This window comes from Seriola aureovittata, chromosome 24 (assembly GCF_021018895.1).
Source record: "Seriola aureovittata isolate HTS-2021-v1 ecotype China chromosome 24, ASM2101889v1, whole genome shotgun sequence".
Taxonomy (NCBI): Eukaryota; Metazoa; Chordata; class Actinopteri; order Carangiformes; family Carangidae; genus Seriola; species Seriola aureovittata.
The window spans coordinates 10,329,755-10,351,415 of record NC_079387.1 but is presented as its reverse complement, the minus strand read 5'-3'; the positions used below and the strand labels follow the sequence as shown (position 1 = coordinate 10,351,415).

Here is a 21,661-nt window from a genome sequence, read left to right as displayed (position 1 = left end):
AACAACTAACCATGAATAAGAAGGTATGTACATAAATACTTGCATTCGTAGATATTTACAAAGATATTTACATGATGTGCACACAGAGGAATAAGTGATAGCGTTCACATTGAAACCAACAAAAATGTATTGAAAATATTGAAATGCACAGAGCATTTGCATTATAAAGTTGTTGTTTTTTTTTAAATGCTTCAAGTTATTTACAATTTACAATATTTCAGCTGAGCAGCTGTTGTGCAGTTAAATTCTGCATTTGAACACTGTTCCTCGTTTGTAGTATTTTCTGCAACTGATCAACTGCAGAGTTGACAAATACTTCCTGTTTACGCCTGCTCGCGCATGCCCAGTGTACGTGGACGGTTACGTGTGTATGCGTTGTCAGGTGCGTTCGCATGGATGGAGATCGTGTCTGATACGTAGCTAAAACGCGTAAGTTTAAACAATAGTTTGCCATTTTACGGTAGGGTTATTGGAGATTAAATACATTAAATATAACCTGTTAATTATTAAGCTTAGGTTAAGCTTGAAAAGTGCTGGCAGGATGATTTATTACCACTAGGCGGAGTCAAGCTAGCAGTTCCCAATTAGCTAGCTAAGCTAGGCTAACCAGCTGCTAGCTGTAGCTTCTTGGACAGTAACGTGAGTGGTATCAATCTTCTCATTTAGCTCTTGGCAAGAAAGTGCATTAGCATGTTTCCCAAAATGTCAAAGTATTTCTTTAAAGGTAGTACTATCACACTCTCACTGAAGAAGCATAGCCTTTGCTTTCCCTCCAGGTGCTTTGATTAAGTCAAACGGCTGCAGCTGGTGTTTCACAGTGACTTAAAACTGAAATTTTAAAAGGAGCAATCTTTGACTTTGTTTTAGTAAAACTAAAGCAAACTGAAAAAGCTATTTAATGAGCACCTATATGTCAATGCATGTACATTTTTAATTAAAGTTGAAGATTGCGCCTCATTTAGTTTACTAAACTTAATTTGGAAAGATTTAGAGTAAGGGTTAGCTAAAATCACAGCTGCACCACTGATACTTTTTATCAGATATATATTAATATTAAACAGACTCATCAGGTACAGTCTGAAAAAAAGGTACAATATTATATCTTTTGTCACTTGGGCTAAACCTTTTCACTAATGAAGGTGCAGCACCTACAACAAAAGTCCACTGTTGTATCATGTTTTTCAGAGACTGTAACTTTAGCCTGTAGCCACTCACTGGAGACCTTTGTCTTTGTGTGGGAAAGTAGTGTTGTGATAGGTCTGAGCCTCTGTGAAATTGACATGCTGTCGATTTCCCGCTCTGCCTGACAGGCCAAACGGTCTCACCTCAGTCCCAGCCGGCCAACAATGAGGGCAAACAGGACGTCAGCCGAGAAAACAGCGCCGTCGACTTCAGCAAGGTGAGCAGCCAAGACCCACCACTGATCCTGCTGTTTATCTACGGACACTGATAGCTGGACATGTAACTAGTAACTAATATTTAACCAAGATTGGGTTACGTGTGAAATGGTCGCCGTAGGCTTCTTGCCCTGGGAAACTGACTGGAATTTAATGGGAGTAAAGCTTATTTTCTTTTCCTGTGTGGAGTCGGATCCAGCCATTATTTAAAATTTTTATTGAGACCATTCACTACAATCTACCTCTATACCTAACAATATTTTAACAGAAGAAAACATTAATGCTGATGTTTTGTTTTGGTTTCTTTCTGTCTCTCACAGATTGACCTCCACTTCATGAAGAAGATCCCTCCTGGTGCTGAGGCGTCCAACGTCCTGGTGGGGGAGCTGGAATTCTTAGACCGCCCTGTAGTGGCGTTCATCCGCCTGGCTCCTGCTGTGCTGCTCAACGGCCTGGCGGAGGTTCCCATCACCACCAGGTAATACACAGTCTTTGCCTCTTTATCTCTCTGTATTATGTATCAAGTCTTGATAGATGAATTACTAATCCTCCGAATGCTTCATTAGAAAAATATTTGACTTCTACCCAAAACCTGTTTTCCTTTGTGTTGAACAGGTTTCTTTTCATCCTGCTTGGCCCTCTGGGAAAAGGTCCCCAGTATCATGAAATTGGCCGGTCTATTGCTACTCTGATGACCGATGAGGTGAGGCCTTAGTTTAAGAACTTCTGATTTTTTTAACTGAAGTTAAAGACGTAATCGCAAATAAAAAAGTCAAGTACAAGTACCTCAAAATGGTACATACTGTACTTAAACAAATGGAGTACTTGAGTATCTGACCTTTGTGGATCAAAAGAGTATGACATGAAAATGTGGCAGGATTTCCCACAGTGCAGCTTTGAGCTAATATTACTGACCATCATCAGAGCCAGATGTTGCCTATTTTCACTGGCATTTCCCCTCTGGGATGTTTGAAAATAGAGGCGTGCGGATGCCTACCTACTTCATCATCATATATGGAAGTGAATTGACCCGTCACTGTGATTTACTTTTCAGCTGCTGCGAGCAAAAATCATATTCTGTATTCCATATAAATAAACTATTATCTTATTTATGAGAAACAAATAGACTGACATATGAAAGCACCATATTCATCTGTAGATTCACTTAGTATGATAATGTTCTGAATGGTTTTTTTTTTTCCATTATGTATGGAGGCAGGAATAATCCTTTGCTGGATAAACCCCGTGTCACGCTGGTATACGAGTTTCCATCTGTAAATCCATGAAAATGCACTCAGTGATTCAGCGACTATTAAAGCAATAATTATTTAAATCACCGTCTCCTCTGCAGATTTTCCATGATGTCGCTTACAAAGCCAAAGACAGGAACGACCTGGTGGCGGGCATTGACGAGTTTCTGGACCAGGTGACGGTGTTACCCCCCGGAGAGTGGGACCCCTCCATCAGAATAGAGCCTCCCAAAAATGTGCCCTCTCAGGTGAGTTTCTTTTCACATTTAAATGAGAAAAACACTTCTTGTATCACTTTGTAAAAAAGGATGATGCCGTCCATTGCTGCCACTTAAAAAGCTAAAGCACATAACTCCCCATTCTGTGGCTGTGCAGAGTTTATATATCACTGTTCTTTCATAATGCGCCTGTGAGTCCCCTCTGCTTAGAAATATTTAAACATCTGCGTTCTCCTCTAATCTCAACTGTGTTGTAGTCTGTGCTTTGATGCCGCTCCCCGGGGTTCTGCTCTCAATCCTCTACAAAACATTAGTTATTTTTCCTCCATTAGTTATTTTGGTGTACTCTGGAAAGTGATCTGCCATCTTGTTTGGGGGGAGAAATTTTTGTTATCTGACAGAAAGCAGCTTCAGATACAGTTTGCTTCAGGTCTTATTTGTCTTTTCCTCTTTGTCCTTTTGCTCCTGTTGTGAATTAATGATGCACCACTGTGCAATCACATTGTTATGCTGATGAACATGCTAGATTCATGCATAAGAAATCAATCGTGTCATTTAACCTTAAATGTATGTTGGAATTAACATCCGGTGTTTCCAGTTGAGATTTAAAGCTCCATCTTCTTCTGTGTTTTATTTGAAGTGTTGATCCATAAGAAGATATAAAAACCATCTCAGTGTAGTTTTACATCTCCTCTCTCAGGCTTCTCTCTGGAGTTCTAGTAACAACAGGTCGGTGAGCCAATCAGAAGAGAGGAGGCTCTGAGCCTCTCTTCTGATTGGCTGACTGTTTTCTGAGTGATTCAATAATAATATAGCAGATTTCAGGTAAAAACACTCAGAGAAACCAAATCCTTCAAGGTTTGGATGGTGGGTGGATGGGCAAGGCGGGTGACTGTTTTGTTGTGACATCACAAAGTTCAGGAAGTTGTGACGGCTGGTTTTAAGGCTCAGTTTCTGAATATAGGCTTTGATACTTTCACAGTATTAATATAGAACCTAGACCTGATCTATAATCACACTACACATGGACAGAGACCTTATGACTTGCTTGCTTGCTTGTTGTCCTTATGATGACGAGCTATAACAAACAGCTGACTGACGGTGATCCTAACCACACAGGAAAAGCGGAAGATTCCTCCCGTTCCCAACGGAGTGACAGATCTCGGTGAGTCAGAGGAGCACGGAGGACATGGCGGCCCTGAGCTCCAGCGCACTGGGAAGTAAGTTTTAGAGAGACACAGCGTGATTTGTGAAGTGCAGACTTGAGCTCTTCAAGCTCTTCTTTGTCCCCGTCCTCCTGTCGCCTGTGAGCTGCCTCCCTGTCCCCAAACTATAAATTTAGCTTTAGAATCAGACTACCCTACTGGCCCATTATCAATCCTCACACTTCAACCCCACAAAGACCTTTTGTTTGAGTTTAGACCTATCCGAGCACTCTGTGCCACACATAACGTCACGTTCTTCAATATTGCATCAATGTTAGATTATTTAACAACACTTTGCCAAGTGAGCGTGCTCACTCACAAATAATTCACACTATTCCTCACGCTCCTTTTATTACATACATCCCTTTGATTATGTCTGTTTTATGCTGCTTTCTCCCTCCACTCTACACTCCACTGCCTTTATCTGACATTTTCAGTTACGTTTCAGATTCTACATAAAGAAACATATGTTAAGCTAATTAAGCTATTAAGATTCTTCAGGTCACAAGAAAGGTGCGTGGGTTTTCAGCAGTTCCACCAAACAGTGATTTGGAACTTTCCTCTCTTGTTCATCATCCCAGGTTTTAGTAAATCACAATTTGAAAGTAGCTGGTCTTTACTAAGAACTTGGGAAAGGATGAGTAGCTGGTGCCTGTTGTTATTCCTCTTTATAACCCTGATGAAGCCACATGAAAAAGTCTTGACATCAAGAATTTTATTTCACAGTAATTCCCAGGTGCGAAGAGACGGGATGATTTCACAAGGCAAATATTGATTTCTTACAGAAGGGATTATAAAGATGAAAAAAAATGTTGTCATCAGCCTGAAACGGCCTCATCACTTCCAGGTGGATTCTTGGAGCCCAGCTCATTACAGTCAGTGACAGTGCGGCGCAGAGCAGTGAGTGATGTGCTGCTGCTGAGCTGCAGCATGCTGCGGTACAGGCTCTCATCCCAGCTAAGATTGGCCCAGTCCCAGCCATCAACCCCCACCCCCACCCACACCCTCCCACCACCACCACCACCCCCTCCTCCTCCTCCTCATCCTCCCGGGACATGGCATTGCTACCGCTCAGACTAAGCGTAACGTCCCGCCCACTGTTACCATAGCAACCACCTCCAGCTAGTTCACCCTGGTCTGGGCTTGCTGCAGCAGGAGAGAGTCGTACAAACGCGCACACACACACACACACACACACACACCTAGATATAAACAACACAGAAGTGTGTGCTCGGCGAGGGAATGTTTTACCCCTCTCCAATATTTTGTCTTGTGGGTCACATGTGTGACACTGTAAATACACTGGATATAGCTCGTACTCTCAGCGGTCCGACGCTCTGTTCAAACATTTGTTCTGCAGTGAAGAGAAGCACCGGCGTACTGCAGGTGATACAGTCTGAATCAATGCAGTGACACACCGTGATACAGTTTATTATAAGCACTAGTCTCGTGTCTGTATGATAATTAGGAGGCGCTTAGCTTAGCTTAGCTCGACTATAGCTTCATATTTAAAGACTCAAGCCTGGGGGAAACAGCTCGGCTGACTCTATCCAAAGGTGACAACGATATATGTGTTTTGTTTAATGTTTACAGAGACCACAGGCCATTTGGTTTTCTTGTATGGATTAGAAATATATATATAATGTGTTACATATGGAGCCCTACACCTGTGACCACTGTCTAATTGCATCATCAAGGTTACAAGTGAACCTGTGAACACCAAAGCTTTCTCAAGACAGTTTCACTAAAATTTTCCAGTCTTTATATGATGTGTTAGCGTGTGTGGTTTCAAATCATCATCATAGACTGTGTCTCATCAAACCTGTTTCTCCACAGGGTGTTTGGCGGCTTTGTCTTTGACATCAAGCGAAAGGCTCCTCACTACCTTTCCGACTACACGGATGCCGTCAGTCTGCAGTGTCTGGCCTCTTTCCTCTTCCTCTACTGCGCCTGCATGTCACCTGTCATCACCTTCGGCGGGCTCCTGGGGGAGGCCACAGAGGGACGTGTGGTAAGAAACGTCTTTACACAGCAAACGCTGTGATCACAACCGTGTTTTGTCATTTTATTGCACCGGCAAGGACGAGAGTGGAAGTTTGAAACGGTTTCGCAAACAAGGTCAGATCTTTTTACGCTGCATACATCCAGGGAAGACGTGACTCAGAACACAAGCTGTTTTAAGTCAGAGAGTTGACACGTCTTGCTGAAAGGCACCTTGAAAACAAGTTGCTCTAAGAAGGGAAGATATAAGCTCCTTTGAACCTCTGATGTCGCCCACTTATTCTCACACAGCCTATAGCACAGCAAGCCTGTGGTGTGTTTTTAGCCGTGCTAGCAGCGCAGCTACAGGAAGGGAAACGTCGGCCTGTTGGTTGAACCAAGCTGAAATATCATTATATAAACTAGTGTTAACATGCTAACACGCTAAACTAAGATGCTGAACCTGCTAAACATCAACGGAAATTCACAGTATGTGCAATTAATGCTGAGAAAATATGACAATATCAACTGTGAGATGCGTCTGTGATTCAGATCATTACTCCCTGTGTTTCCAGAGTGCTATCGAGTCCCTGTTTGGAGCTTCCATGACGGGAATCGCCTACTCTCTTTTCGCTGGTCAGCCTCTCACCATCCTGGGCAGCACGGGGCCTGTTCTTGTCTTCGAGAAGATCCTCTTCAAGTTCTGCAAGTGGGTTATTCTTTGGGCTTTTGTGATAGTAGAACATTTCTGTTTCGAAAGGTGGATGTGTGTCCTTTTCTGCCTGAGTAGGGATGCTTTACCTAATGCTTACCCCTTCACTCCTCCTGTGTGTGTGTGTGTGTGTGTGTGTGTGTGTCCTGTCTCTCAGGGACTACGGCCTCTCCTACCTCTCCCTGAGGGCCTGTATTGGCCTGTGGACGGCCTTCTTCTGTCTGCTGCTGGTGGCCACTGATGCCAGCTCACTTGTCTGTTACATCACACGCTTCACTGAAGAAGCTTTTGCGTCGCTGATATGCATCATCTTCATCTACGAGGCCCTGGAGAAGCTAATCCACCTGGGAGTGCATTACCCCATCAACAAAAACAACAACCTTCAGAAACTCACGCAATACTCGTAAGTGCTTTTCTGAAAAACACTAGTGCTCTTTTTTTTATGTTTGTTGCACTGATGCATTTGTGTTTTTTTTCACTATTTTCTCCACAAATTAAGTTTTCTTCATCATCAAAGTAATCACAGTGATAAATGCCTGTGCATTTAATGCAGATGTGGCAAAGAGACAAATGAATCACATCAAGGATGATAATCGATCTCTGGTTCCAGCTTCACTAATGTGAATATTTGCTGCTTTTCTGAGTCTTTGGACTGTTGCTGGGCTAAAACAAGACATTTGAATGTGTAAACTTGGGTTTTGTTCAAATTTAATGGACATTTTTAACTGTTTTCTATCATTTAGTGGACAAAAAAATGTATTGACAAATCAAAATTATCAAGAGATCACAATGAAAATAATCACTTTGCAGCCTTAGAGAAAGATGACAATAAGAAGGTTGAATATAAAGTGTAAACGCACTGATGTAGTCCTTGCTGTTGCACGCACACTGTATTAAACTTAGCACATTTACACACCCGTGCTCAAGTGGTTTGCTGCATGATGGGACGACAGATGGTGCAGTGGTGTAGTAGACGCACTGTCCGGCTCTGTAGTAATGTGTTTTTACTTTATGATGAATAATCCCACGTTGAGTGCGTGTGTGTGTGTGTGTGTCTGTGTCAGGAGCGTCATGCTTTACCCCGTCACATAGGGCGGACCAATGGTTGTGTCAAGCCAACAGCTCCTTCTGTGGTTTTCTATTCTAGTGTCGTGAACAGCAGGAGATGATGACATTTAGTTTTGTAAAATGGCAGCAGAATGAGTCACTTCATGTTGATGGCTGAACCTGTTCGGAAGTGGTGTGAAAGGGAATATGTGGGTATTAACGGGGCTGCAAATACTGATTATGGTCATTACTGTGTCGCCTAGACTGTCCATTATTGTGTCAATTATTAAACACCTTGTTTGGCTTATAAAATGTCAAGAAATGCCCAAACAGACATGTTGAACCCACTTGTTTTGTCTCACCACCAGTTCAGTGTTTTTTACAACTGCTTTCACACCTGTTCAAAAGTAAGTCTGTAAAGTGAAGCAGCCATTAAGATATACATGATGTTCGTACCTGTTCTCGTTTCTGAAAGGTTGAATTATGGATGCCATGTTGGACTTTCAGTGTAGTCTCTCTCATATGTAGCCTGTGCTTTGAGTGACAGGTTTCAGAAACTGTGTGATATATAAAGTTTTTGTGTGTAAGCAGTTTAAACATTTTAGCTTGATTTTCTTCCTGAAGTCTCTGAAGTGTGATCTTCTTCTTCTATCCTCTGTAGGTGCGCTTGTGTGGAGCCCAGGTACCCCAGCAACGAGACCCTGCGCTTCTGGGAGGAGAGGAACATCACGGCCTCGCAGGTCAACTGGACCATGCTGGAGGTCAAGGTAAGGAACACGTGAGATAGAGATACAGTAGATGACAGAACGGGCTCAAGTAAACTTCTAATGATGGTTAAAGAAGCCAGAGAAGATCTTGATGTGTAAACACCGGTCTGATGCCGAGGCGACGAGGACACAGATGACGCTTTAAATCACAGCCGCTTAACCCGAAATGAAACGGCACAAACAAAATGCCCAAGAAAGTTCCAGCCTGGCACCGCCGCGCTGAGTCTCGTGTCCCCCGCGCTTCGCTTTATCAAGAAGCGTCATAAGTCTAGGCGGGGATTAAGAACATGTGGGCAGGATTTCACAGGATTTATCCGTGCAGAATGAGCATGGAGATGCAGTGTGAAGAGTGGATTCTCTCACTGTCGGGCTCAAATCAGTCATGCCAGCGGTGGCCTGTTGCATCACTCCCACACATGCTCGTGCAGCGAGGCACAGCAACACGAAGCCACTGGCATTGTATTCAAATTGATGCTTTAAATATCTATGTAGTATATAAAAAATAAAGTAGCTGAACGCTCTTCACTAATTCGTCACTGACACCGATATCCATCATCGCCCTCATCTCCACTGTCACTCTAATCATTTTCACTGGCATCATTATCCCCGGCCGCCTTCTCCTCATCATCCTAATTATCATTACCATCATCATCACTGTGTCCTCTGGTGCCAGTAGGAGTGCGAGATGTTGCACGGGGAGTTTGAAGGCACCGCCTGCGGCCCCCACGGCCCCTACATCCCCGATGTCCTCTTCTGGTGCGTGGTCCTCTTCTTCTCCACCGTCTTCATGTCCGCCTTCCTCAAGGAGTTCAAGACAAGCCGCTACTTCCCCACCAAGGTACGTGTCACACTTTAACCACCCCCAAATAATGCACATACACCAGCTCGTTACCGGCTGTTTTAAAACCTTTTATACCAGTCGTTCTTCTTGAAGCGCACACACTTTCAGGAGCATGACAGCTGCAAAATTGAATCTGCCTCATTAATTATGCAGCCCTCCATTTACTTCTCATTTTACCATGGGTCTGAAATCACACTGAAACTGGTTGACATGCCACATCTTTGCCTCTCATTTTAGATCATGCTGCCATCTATTGGTTGTTGAGAGACACAGCAAAACCTCCTACAACCTGTGTGGCCGTTCTATGTGTGGAATTTCTATGATTTATCATTGAGATGACACTCAGTGAGTGTAATGTGTGGCGTGATGCTGACACGCTAATGTATAGCATGCCGGCGCCACCTTGTGGTGATGACACTGTACACTGTAGTCAGGTTATAGGAGCATATTTGGCTGTAACATGGACCTGATGGTGTCCCTGTCTTCCATCCAGGTGCGCTCCATCATCAGTGACTTCGCCGTCTTCATCACCATCCTCACTATGGTGTTAGTAGATTACGCCCTGGGGATCCCCTCCCCTAAATTACAGGTCCCCAGCAATTTCAAAGTAAGTCCAGAAGAAAATATATATAACATTAATTTTATGAAGATTTAAAAAATTGAAATTGAATTAAAGATTCAGATTTATAAACTAAGAGAAAGACATATTATTCCTGGTTATAAGAATGATTATACCTTGATATGATGATGTAATGATAATACTCATGAGTGGCTATTTAATGTTGCAGGATTATAGTGAAACGTACAGTCGCCCTTAGATCTCAACAAACTGCAATTGGATCTTCAATCCAAAATACTGATAATGAGTAAAAATCTGTCATAAAAGTTTACATTTGTCTTTTGTCCCTCAGCCAACCAGGGATGATCGTGGCTGGGTTATAAACCCTGTGGGGCCCAACCCCTGGTGGACCACCATCATCACCTTCATCCCAGCTCTCCTCTGCACCATCCTCATTTTTATGGACCAGCAGATCACAGCTGTCATCATCAACAGGAAGGAGCACAAATTGAAGGTATTTCAAACAAACACAGAACAACACAGTTAATTAAAGCTCCATTATATCTAAATCCCGCTGTCCGCCGTCTGCGTCCCACAGAAAGGCTGTGGCTACCACCTGGACCTGTTTGTGGTGGGGGTGATGCTGGGAGTGTGCTCGGTGATGGGCCTGCCGTGGTTCGTGGCAGCCACCGTGCTCTCCATCTCCCACGTCAACAGCCTGAAGCTGGAGTCGGAGTGCTCCGCCCCCGGAGAGCAGCCCAAGTTCTTGGGCATCCGAGAGCAGCGATTCACCGGCCTCATGATCTTCACCCTGATGGGCTGCTCGGTCTTCATGACCTCTGTGCTGAAGGTCAGGGCAAAAGCATCCACACCCACGTTCATTATTATTACATTAATGAGGTCATAGTTTGTGGTTTCTGTATTAAAAATATTTATAGAAACTGAAAAGAAATATTGTAAAGCCTGTTAATTTTATGTAGAATTTGTTTTACCGTCAGATATTTTATGTAAGAACGATGTCCTGGACATTTCCATAAAATCTTGTATGGAAGCCCAGGATCATTTTTCTTTTCATTTTTTTTTTTTGTGTTTGTTTTTGTAATACTCATTTCGGCCACAAGAGGCTGACACATTTTTACTAGTTTTAAAAAACGAAACTAAAAAAAAACTATGAAAAGAAAAATTATAAACATAATACATTTACGTTAAAAGACAATTCAGACAGTATTTCATTATTATTCCATTACATTATGAAAAACAAACATATGTACCTAAACTTTAAGTGAGACTTCTCTAAATCCCTCTTATAAATGAAATGTTGCTCTGTCCGTCTCCAGTTTATCCCCATGCCTGTGCTGTACGGAGTCTTTCTGTACATGGGGGCGTCCTCACTCAGAGGTATTCAGGTGAGTCCAGATTCCCTCTGCTGGTGTTTTATCAGAAGAACTAATCCGGAAAAGATTGTGGTTGAATTCTTAATGTACGTCTGTTTGTATCATTGCAGTTCTTCGACCGACTCAGGCTGTTCGGCATGCCGGCCAAACACCAGCCGGACTTCATCTACCTTCGCCACGTCCCTCTGAGGAAGGTCCACCTCTTCACCATCGTCCAGCTCAGCTGCTTGGCCCTGTTGTGGATCATCAAGACCTCCAAGGCTGCCATCGTCTTCCCCATGATGGTAACATGAGTGTCTTTATCTGCGTATGCCTGCACTGTGTATTTGTGTGCATAATGCATGCGACTGTCGATATCTGTTTGTGCCGCTCCAGGTCTTGGCCCTGGTGTTTATTCGTAAGCTGCTGGACTTCATGTTCACCAAGAGGGAGCTGAGCTGGCTGGATGACTTGATGCCGGAGTGGAAGAAGAAGAAGTTGGAGGATGCTGCAGAAGAGGTGCAGTAATAAAGCACCCAAAAACCTTTTCATTCCACCAGTGCAGCTGCTCGCCATGCAGAGTTTTAGATTTTCTTTTTTTAATCTTTTTCTCCAGGAGGAACACAGTATTATTGCAGAGGAGGAAGGCATTGTTCAGGTGCCACTGGAGGGACACTACAAGTAAGACTTTTTAATCTGTAATCCCGTTCTGCATTTTGGTTGACCATGCTTCTGATCTAGTGCCACTTCAAGACATTAATGGGGATATTTACAAAGGATTTACGGCGCTCTTTGAGGTTGTGAACGGTCAAGTTGCATTTTGGTCGCATGTAATGTATTTTGTAAAATATGGGAGGAGGGAATGGAAATTTATACAAATAACAACAACACTCAAGTGCTCAAGAGAAATTAAAAGCTTCACTATGAGCCAAGAGGTTAAGATGTGAACCATGATTCACACCAGAATTACTTTACATACTTTACATTAGTTCAGTTCAGCTCGTAACTTTATTCTGATTTAAATATACAAGATGCAATTTACCAAATACTCACAGAACATTAACATGTTTCATAGAACAAACATCAGCATTGAACTGAATATATGTGCAATATAAAATATAATAACAGAACACAATCATGACACATATACACACACACACACACACACACACACACACACACACACACCAATGTTCTAGAGACGTCCCTTTGTGTGTTTGACCCAGATTTCAGCCACAACACTGCAATGACGAGCAGAGGATGTGGCAGGTCGTGGCTCCGGGATGATGCATTTCATTTCGTCCAAACACTCTTCTCTCCATTGAATCTCCTAGACTGAATATTGAACGCACTGATCTCCAGCGATCTGCAGAGGACGTAGGAAAAACCAAAGATACAGAACAGGATCTATCACTAACGTGGAGTGGCCCGTACCTCCCATTAGTTGTGTATTATATATTCTGTGAGGATCCACTTTCCCACTTCTAGAACAGGTTGTGGCTGTAAATGTAGAAACTGTTCACATGCACAGAAAATAAGATTCAACTCAGTCATTGAACACATCAATACATAGATGTTATAGAGTTAATTCAATGTAAATGTTATAAGTAGCATATGAATCAGTTCCTGATGCTCGTGACATTAACCCAGCCGCCCCGACCTCGCCGAGCTTTTGTAACTTCTCAGTCCCCATTTGCATCCTCTGGATCGGAGAACCGGACCGGGCACCGCTCCGATCTGGATCCTCGGCTCATCACACAGGAAGCAGGAAATGGGGATGGGCAACGTCTCAGCAGCTGGAACCAATCTCATCCTACTCGGCATAAATATTAAAACACACGGCGGGTTGGACACATGGTGCGGGCGTCAGCTGCAACACTCTCTCCCTGCAGCTTTCTTGTTTGCACCCCGGCAATACAAATCAGAAAACATTAAAATCAATATGTTAATCAGCAGCTCAGTGGTAACTGTAGGTGGCGCTACAGACACTACAATGCCCAAAACAATCAGCGGTATATGAGATGTATGAGCTAGCATAGTTTGCTAACAGCGAAGAGCCCATTTTGTCATGATATTATGGACTTATTTACCTTTTATATTGATCAACTATTGATCATAATATTTCATGTTGTAATGAGAATTTCTTTGTAGCCATTTAGTAGATTCTCTTCTTTGTGATGCATCATGGGAGAATAAAAGCTTCATTTAAAGAATAACTGTGGTCTCTACAGGAGTGTGACGCCATGGTTCTCCACAGGGAAGACATAATAAATAATCTGCTTGTTGTTGTATCTAGAATTTAAATCTAAAATGTAACTTGGAATATTTCTGATAAAATAATCCAGGAGAGGTGAAATGCAGAGTGCTCCAGTAAAATGATCTGTTGTTGTTCTTATAACAGGTACAGAGTTATATCATTATAACTTACGTCTCTCTCTGTGATGTGTTTTTGAAGGAGTGACCCGGCCACAGTGAACATCACTGACGAGATGTCCAAAGGATCTTTCGGGAATGTGTGGAAGAGCGTCAGCCCAGCTGAGAGCATTAAGAAGGAACCAAGCGCTAAAAGGTTCGCCTCCTTATCCACATCATTCACATAACCAGGAAAACATCAGCAAATTCTGCAGATACATGCTGATTCTTGAGCCTGAGTGTATTTTTACTAAGTCAGAAAACAATTCCAGGGGGAAGATGGTGTCTGTGGGTGTTGTAGCAAACAGTGGCAGGTGTTTATTATTGAAAAGCTATGGAATATTTATGTTTTATTTTTCCAGGAAGCTGAGGAGCTAGCGTGTTTAGATGAAAGGGTTTATCTAAGAGCAGCGCCGCCCTCGCAGATTTCCCACGGAGTAGACTAACATAGTGTCTCCTGCCTGCTTCTCTCATTTCATCCCACCCCTAAGCTCCCCTTCCTAACCTTTCAGAAGCTGATATAGCCAAAGGTAAGTGGTTCCCAGCCCCTGCCAGCACGGAGCGTCTCGTCCTGTGTGTTTACAGCTGACTGCCGCATGATGAACGTGGTGTTGGTCTGTGCTGCAAGTTGTGATGGAGATTACTCAATAAATAGTGAGAGGAATCGGTAATAAATGAACACAGCATGGCCTTGGGTGTGCATGTTACTTTTTATGAAGTCAGTTACAGCATGTTGTAAAATCAGTTGCACTAAATGTCACTCGCAAGGAGCTCGATTGTTATTTCAATGTCACAAGACATTGAAGTGTCAGCGCAGATTGCTGTTAAGCCGTATGAGATAAACCGTGTCTGCATGCTGCTTGATCTGGATTCATGGACAGTCAGCCAGCTGGCAAGTGAAAACTAAAGTAATACATTTCCTTTTTCTTTCTCTTTTTAATGTTTTTGTTTTCTCGTTTTCTTTCATCCGTGTAGTTGCACCAGTGGTGGCGAAAAGCGACACAAGCGGCGGAGGCATGAGAAGAGCTTGGACAGGGAGACAAGTTTGTGATGACACATACTGGCGGTGCCACTGTGCGGTCAATCAGTAGATCAAAAAACAAAAAAAATCTATACCGTGCCACACTCAACCACCTTTGTACTGTGCTACACTGTGTTTTTTTGTCATGTAAGTCTGTGTGCAAGTTGTGTAAAACAAAGAAAAATTTGTTAGAAACAGTATTAACGCGAGGAAACCGAGTTCTTTTTCTATGTATATCAATGTTTGGTGATACCAGCAACAGAGGGAAGCCAGAATTATATGACACTTACAGTAACTGCTGTGTCGATGGGCCAATTACATAAAAAAATTTTAAACAATTTTTAAATCAACTTTATTTGTATTTTGTATGTTTTTATATTTTTCCAACAACAACTGCGAGTTGTCCTTTTAAGAACCTGCCACAGCAAACTGCAAACGTGTGGATTTTGTGTGCAGTATTTAATGTCACTATTGACTCGATGCACCTCACATTAGAAAAACTAAAGAGTAGATATTTGCCAATACTAATCTATTTCAGTGGTATCTAAAAGAGTTGGCTCTATACCGAATCCAGTACCTTTTTTTGAAAGTATTAAATATACATTTTATATATTCTGTATATCTAAATGTTTTTGTGACAGTGACAGCTCATATCACTCCAGAGTCTTCTCCATTTGTATTTTACATTTGAATGTCTCTCCCCCCATTTTCTCCAGCCGGTTAAAGGGAAGTTTTACATTTTGGGAAGTGTGCGCATTTTTCTTTTTCAAGAGTTAGCTTAGCTTATTTTAGCTTAGCTTAGCACAAAGACTGACAATGGTGAAACGGCAAGTCTGGCTCGGTCCAAAGGAAATAAAATTTGCTAAAAGCTCACTAATTAACACTTTATATATTTGTTTTATTCGCACAACAACTTTTAAAGGACCTATTTGTAAGTTTAGCTATTGCTACATAGCTAGCATTAGCAGCAGTTTTCTTAGCAATATCTGAGAAACGTTCATCAAGCATCAAACTTAATTCCTTTAATCACCAAAAAAGCAACACCGATGTTAACTCTTGTCTCTACCACTTCTTTTCTAATAATGAAGTTAGCACGCTAACCAGCTAGCCTCCGATCTGCCGTATTATAGAGGGCGTTTTATAACCTCTCGTCTTCTCAAAGCAACAATCGCCGAAGCTCTTGCCAAGAAACCACGTTGGGAAAATTCACAAAAAGCCCCTTTGAGTGTAAAAACACACATGATTTGTTGGCTTCTTGGCGTAGCTCCATATTCCCTGCACACAGACACAAGAGACGTATAACTCTTAAATAAGAAAGCAAATAAGTGTATTTCTGAAAATGTCAAACTCTTTCTTTAAGGACAGTATTATTTGGGGAGCAGCTTATTGGAACATGACATTGCAAGCTAGCATGGCGGCATAGTTTGGGAACTTTTTAGTATCTCTAGCTACTTAGCCTTGGCTTTAAAAAAAACAAAAACAAAAAAAAAAAACTCATCAAATTTGCAAATGCTGAACTTTCGAGTGACTGTACAGAAAGCCCCATTGTTTGTTTCCACTAGATACTCTGTCATCCCCTCAGTAAGTGTCATCCATGGACATGTGATCTCCTCTCCAACTGACCCTCGGTGTGTTAGCATCTGAAGCTAATTGTTTTTAAGATAAAAATATTAAAAAATAAACACACACACATACACACACACACACCTGCAGAATGGACTTGACCATCCCGCTGCAGGAACATGATTACTTCTAGAGATGCAATAATACCTTTTTTCTGGGAAGGGCAACATGTAATAAATGGTAAAGAGTCTTAACAATGTATAATACATAGTATATTTTATTCATGTAAAATGTTACTAATATATTACTAACATGAAGTCAGTGTTGAAGGCAGGATTTTGTTGTAGATGTTCTTTTCCCATTGTCTATTTGATGGTTCTTAGTTGATTAGAGAAACTAATAATGGGTCAAAATTATATCAATATCACATGATTTGACCACTTCTGTGTGGAATTCTGCCTTAAATTTGGTAGTGATAGCTGTACACTTTCTGTTTAATAATTTAAGTCACCTGTATAGGAAACTATCAGTTCAGATCTGTTGTTCAATTGTGATTTGTTTCATGAGAATGAGCGAGAGAGTGAGTGAGAGCATAAATAAAGATATTGAACAAACTCTGCCGGAATGATGTGATGTTTTATTGATCCCCTCAGAGGTCAGAGGCCAGAGCCCACTACAGCTCCATTATTGTACTATCCTGCATTGCCCCAGAGTTCCTGTCCTCCCGGTGTCCACCTTTTGACCCATGGGAGATGGAGAGCAGAGAGCGGTCTGTATCCTCGGGCAGGAGCTGCCTGGTTCTCTAACCCGTGATGCTGCTCCAGAGAGGCCGCCATCCATGTATGAAACGACTGTTGAATAATGATTCCCGATGGCACGAGATGTGGGAAACTAGAACATCCGAGACGACCGCTCAGAGAAGATGCGTTTACATTTTGAATGAATAATTGCAGCGTCACCCTGACTTCTTCTTGGTGTGGGATTTACCTGTGTTTTCTGTTGTTTACAGTGTGGAGCGACTTTCTACCTTTCTGGACTGGATTCACACACACATCCTTTATATGAGGTAAAAATACGTTAACATCCTGCATTCACAGTTTTCCTTCAGTAAAATTGGTTGTAAAATGGAGGGGTAAAAAAGTAACCAAGTATATTTACTGAAGTATATTTACAGCAAAGAGGCTCAAAAAACATGTAAATCTCCATATTTACACTTTGTCTGTGTTTTATTTGAAGTGTTGATCCATAAGAAGATATATTTGTGGTTTTAAGAACCAAAAAACCATCTCAGTGTAGTTTTACATCTCCTCTCTCAGGCGTCTCTCTGCAGCTCTAGTAACAACAGGTCTGTGAGCCAATCAGAAGAGAGGAGGCTCTGAGTTTGCAAATGAGACTGATGCCACAAACACGCAATGAAAATCTTTATTTTTGCAGAGCGGATTAATAATTTACAATGAAAACCAACTGCACTACACGTGTTTTTTTTCTACTTGCCTTCCTGAGATTTCACTTTTTGTGTTCTTGTTTTCATCTTAAAAATATAGAAAATAATTTAAATTTGTAGAAAAAATACGCCCTGGATTCGTCATCTTCTCTCCTGTGCACTATAAACACTTTGCGTCACATACAGCAATGAAGTAAAAAAAAAAAAAAAGAATTTAAATAGTGTTGATATTACAACATGCAAAGCAGTATGGCTTCCTGTTCCTCCTGTGTATGGCTTTGAGGGGCTTCCTTGAGGAGAGGCTCACTGGTCCGCTTGTCTTTTCTTACTGCAAAAGAAAGAAAAACCACAATCACACCGAGCCTGATGGGTAAAAACACACCTCAGGTCACGTGACTCGGCTTTACCTCTCCCCTGAAGGCTTGGAGGTCATGACCCAGAGTAAATATTCCTTCGCGGCCATGGAGTCAAGCACCTTGTTCACATCACTGGTGAAGCTTCCATCTACATGCCTCCTGCTGAGCGCTTCCCCCCACCTGTCCTGCTCAGATCTGAGTACGTACACAGGCACACAATATAAACTCTTGCCCATCAGAAGGGTCAGCAAGCCCCCACAGTGTGGAAACCCCGGCGCTCTCTGTGGTGATTGTGTCGCTGCCATGATTGTTTCTCTGCACGTTCGGTGTCAAAAAATCATCGTCTCACGGTGAAAGACATCAATCAACGCAGTGCGAGAAGTTCAGGTGATTTATTTTTGAGCACAGACACAAGAAAACATCAAGAAACAAAAGCAAAGAAAGGGGTGGAGAAAAAAAAAAGGTGAATTGATTAGCTCGTTGATTAGCTCTTTCCCCTCTGACTCAACATCTCTCTGTCTCTCTCGTCACGGTGGAATCAGACACAGGCAGGAAGGCCATTAGGGTTTGGTACTGTAGGAGGAGGAGGAAGAGGAGGAGGAGGAAGAAGAAGGGATGGCCTACTCTCTTCTGATTTGTCCAGACTTGAGCTTGGCAACAAAGTCTTTGATTGCCTGGTCCTTGAGGTAGGAGCTCACGTCACTGGTGAAGGTCCCATCGGCGTGTCGCTTTTCTGCAGCGCTGGAAACACACGGTGACACACAGGTCAGGTCAAAGGTCACAGGTCATATTTTATCTTATTTTGAAATTCAGAAAAGCTTCTATGTTTTGAGTTTGAAGTAACGAGGTATCTCTGTTTAGTAGTGGTTGATACTTCTACCCCGTCAGATGTCGATGAGTAAAGAGAAGCTCAAACTATCCAACATTTACATTTCAATTAGAGAAAAGTAAAAACTTTAGTGACAGAACTTTTTCTTTTTGTTCATTTATCCTGACTCCTGGACTCAGCTCCACCTCCACGAGCTACCAGTAAAGCTGCTTATGCACTGACAATAAACAATAATGTCATATATATATAAAATGATAGATCAGTCACACGGGACACTTTACAGCAGAATTAGTACTTTTAATTTATCTGTTTTTTTCTGATAATGCTTCTGTACTTCTGTAGGATTTGTACTTAAGTAAAAACCACTGCTGTTGAGTTTATTCTAGCATCCTGAGCTTGAAATGAACTTATTGTTTAAATTGTTCACAGCTCACATGTGGTAAGATTGAGATTGATTCCACACTGACCCGCTCCTTTTGTTGTTCATCAGCCACCGGACAAAGTCCTTCGCCTTCCTGTCCTCCAGGTATTTGCTGTAGTCGTTTGAGAAAGTTCCCTCGGAGTGTCTCTTCATGCTCGACAGCTCCCTCGGCTCCTCGGCTAGTGTGTCGTCGAAACTGCAGCACAGGTTTGATCATGATAATCTTATTTATACTACAAACAGCTGCCATGTATTTCTTTCTGATGCACATTCACATTTATGAAGTTTTACTTGATCATTTCAGTTCGTTGTGGTTTAACAGTTGCAGGTGTAATTGTGTGAAAGGTGTGAAGCTCAGTAATATTTGATGTTAATACATGAGGAAACACAGGAGAGATATACTGTATGTAGTTCTTTCCGTTTGCCTGAATTATTTGAAATATTCAGAGAAAACATTTCATTTTATTCACTATTTCTTTTGCAAATAGAATAAAATCTGCAGCCACCGAAGAGACAAATCATGTCTAGTATGTTTATTTGGGGCGATATAATGCTGCATCTCTATCTTCCAAATACATTTGCTTTATCATTTGTTTCTTTGCTACAGTTTCTTCCAAAATGTTCTATTTTTTTTTCTATATTTTATGAATTTGATGATCCACGTTTACAGCGTCATCACACCTCAGGAAGAAACTAATGAGGATGTAAAATACATCATACACTGGTTTAGTCTTTTGTATTTTGTTTTGGATCAATGTGCCTTGAGTTAATTGCGATCTTGTCATTCTAAATATAATTTTTGTTCATACAGAGCGGCTAAAAGCAGCAGAACCTGTGAACCAGGCGAAGTAAAGATGCGATTCGTACCTGGAGCTGTCATCAACCTCGTGCAGAGGAACCTGCCAGCTGCTCTGGACAAAGCCGAGGACCAGGAGGATGCCAGCCAGGGAGTGGATGCTTTTCATGGTTAGAACCTGCGCCACAGAACAGCACACACACACACACATATATGTATATAGCTCTAAAAGAAAAAGAAATAAGCAGCATTTTGGATCAGAAAGCTGAAGATTAGTGGGTTCAGCTTGAATAAACGACAGCTCACCGTTTCTTCTTCCTTTCCTCTGCGCAGGTAGTTCCTCTGCTTGTTGCTGGTGTCTGTATCTGACCCGTCTCTCCCGCTGTGGGGTCTTATATACTGTAAGAGGTGGAGGAGGACGGGTCTGCACAGGTGGACCGGTTTTTACCACTCTGCCAAATCCACCTGTTACTCTCAACCCATTAGACACGGCCTCCGGCACATTGGCCGAACGAACGACCAGAGCATTTGTTCAAATGAAAGGAAAGACGCCGTTCATGCGTGATGCCAGCTGGTACTTAGGTGTCAAGATCAAACAAGCGCTTTTCATCCTGTTAAACAGAAAGTAGGGGAGATGCTTTAATGTGCTACTGTGTCATCATGATGGGAAGTGATATGTGTGTTGCCACATCTGGGACATGAGTCAGTATTTGTGGATTCTTTCCGATCAAATTTAAAAGATGGGAAATATTGACCGTTTTGTGCATCAGTGGCAGTTATCTCCGTTTTACAAGGGCCATCGTCCGATACAGATTGACGCTCTATAAAAATAAATGTGCATGTACTGATGCTGCTATATGACTGTCACATACAGTGCTGAAAGAGACTGAGATCATTAGTATAATGTCAATGCTGGACCCTATCCTTATTGACAAAACATTTCTTTATCAACTAAATTTATTAAATAAAATCTCATCCCCATCTAATGATCTCTCTGAGTTAGCCCCTCCCACTGCACTTCATTGTTTTGAAATCCATTTTCCTTTATTTGTGTGATGTATTTTCACACATGAACCTAAACTCACCTTCTCAAAGACGTGTTTGATAGAGTTGGTCCCAGGTTTTTCATCCACAACAAACAGGCTAAAGGCTAAAGGCTAAAGTGTGACCTTATTAAATCAATGCTAGCAGCTGTGTGATGCTGTACTCTGTATGCTACGCTCTGATGTTAGCATGTTCACCAACATCATGGTAACATGCTAACACTTGCTAACTGCCACTGAACACAAAATACAGCAGATGGGAATATCATGAACCAAAGTATTAGGGAAAGTAAAATCTTGACCTGATGAAAAGTCAAGGGTTCGCCAAAGATCAGGGAACATGAATGATTTTGTCTTTGGTGGTCAAAGGTCAAGGTGACCTCACAAAGACTCAAGAGTCAATTTAGGCCCTATCTTTATTATATTA

General features: G+C 42.0%; 2 protein-coding genes across 9 annotated transcripts in view; one reads left to right on the top strand and one right to left on the bottom strand.

Annotated features, from left to right (window-relative positions):
- LOC130165354 (sodium-driven chloride bicarbonate exchanger-like) overlaps positions 1-21,661 on the top strand; it is a 55,271-nt gene that overhangs the window by 23,988 nt on the left and 9,622 nt on the right. For 6 of the 8 annotated variants that reach the window (XM_056370570.1, XM_056370569.1, XM_056370568.1 and 3 more), the window contains 22 exons: positions 1,311-1,399; positions 1,718-1,875; positions 2,013-2,100; positions 2,749-2,895; positions 3,985-4,085; positions 5,907-6,081; positions 6,626-6,759; positions 6,920-7,165; positions 8,471-8,576; positions 9,253-9,414; positions 9,911-10,024; positions 10,329-10,490; positions 10,575-10,826; positions 11,314-11,382; positions 11,481-11,654; positions 11,746-11,868; positions 11,966-12,030; positions 13,805-13,918; positions 14,737-17,411; positions 18,688-18,910; positions 19,465-19,602; positions 20,207-20,361. In XM_056370570.1, coding sequence (XP_056226545.1) covers positions 1,311-1,399; positions 1,718-1,875; positions 2,013-2,100; positions 2,749-2,895; positions 3,985-4,085; positions 5,907-6,081; positions 6,626-6,759; positions 6,920-7,165; positions 8,471-8,576; positions 9,253-9,414; positions 9,911-10,024; positions 10,329-10,490; positions 10,575-10,826; positions 11,314-11,382; positions 11,481-11,654; positions 11,746-11,868; positions 11,966-12,030; positions 13,805-13,918; positions 14,737-14,812 — 2,555 coding nt within the window. In that variant the 3' untranslated portion in view covers positions 14,813-17,411; positions 18,688-18,910; positions 19,465-19,602; positions 20,207-20,361. Of the gene's footprint in view, positions 1-1,310; positions 1,400-1,717; positions 1,876-2,012; positions 2,101-2,748; positions 2,896-3,984; positions 4,086-5,906; positions 6,082-6,625; positions 6,760-6,919; positions 7,166-8,470; positions 8,577-9,252; positions 9,415-9,910; positions 10,025-10,328; positions 10,491-10,574; positions 10,827-11,313; positions 11,383-11,480; positions 11,655-11,745; positions 11,869-11,965; positions 12,031-13,804; positions 13,919-14,252; positions 14,292-14,736; positions 17,412-18,687; positions 18,911-19,464; positions 19,603-20,206; positions 20,362-21,661 lie in introns of all 8 variants that reach the window. The other 2 variants (XM_056370572.1, XM_056370565.1) reach the window with 2 other exon arrangements.
- LOC130165358 (glucagon-1-like) lies at positions 17,405-21,627 on the bottom strand. The gene is made up of 5 exons (XM_056370581.1): positions 20,498-21,627; positions 20,263-20,369; positions 19,442-19,591; positions 18,770-18,886; positions 17,405-18,340 (listed from the first exon to the last, which is right to left on the bottom strand). Exons 2-5 carry the CDS (start codon positions 20,358-20,360, stop codon positions 18,193-18,195), a joined length of 513 nt encoding a protein of 170 aa, XP_056226556.1. The 5' UTR covers positions 20,361-20,369; positions 20,498-21,627; the 3' UTR covers positions 17,405-18,192.

Coding starts and splice junctions, on each gene's coding strand:
- LOC130165358 (XM_056370581.1), bottom strand. CDS start 20,360: ATGAAAAGCATCCACTCCCTGGCTGGCATCCTCCTGGTCCTCGGCTTT. Junction 19,592..20,262: donor GAGGTTGATGACAGCTCCAG/GTACGAATCGCA, acceptor CCTGTGCTGCAG/TTTCGACGACACACTAGCCG. Junction 18,341..18,769: donor TCTGGACAAATCAGAAGAGA/GTAGGCCATCCC, acceptor GTACGTACTCAG/ATCTGAGCAGGACAGGTGGG.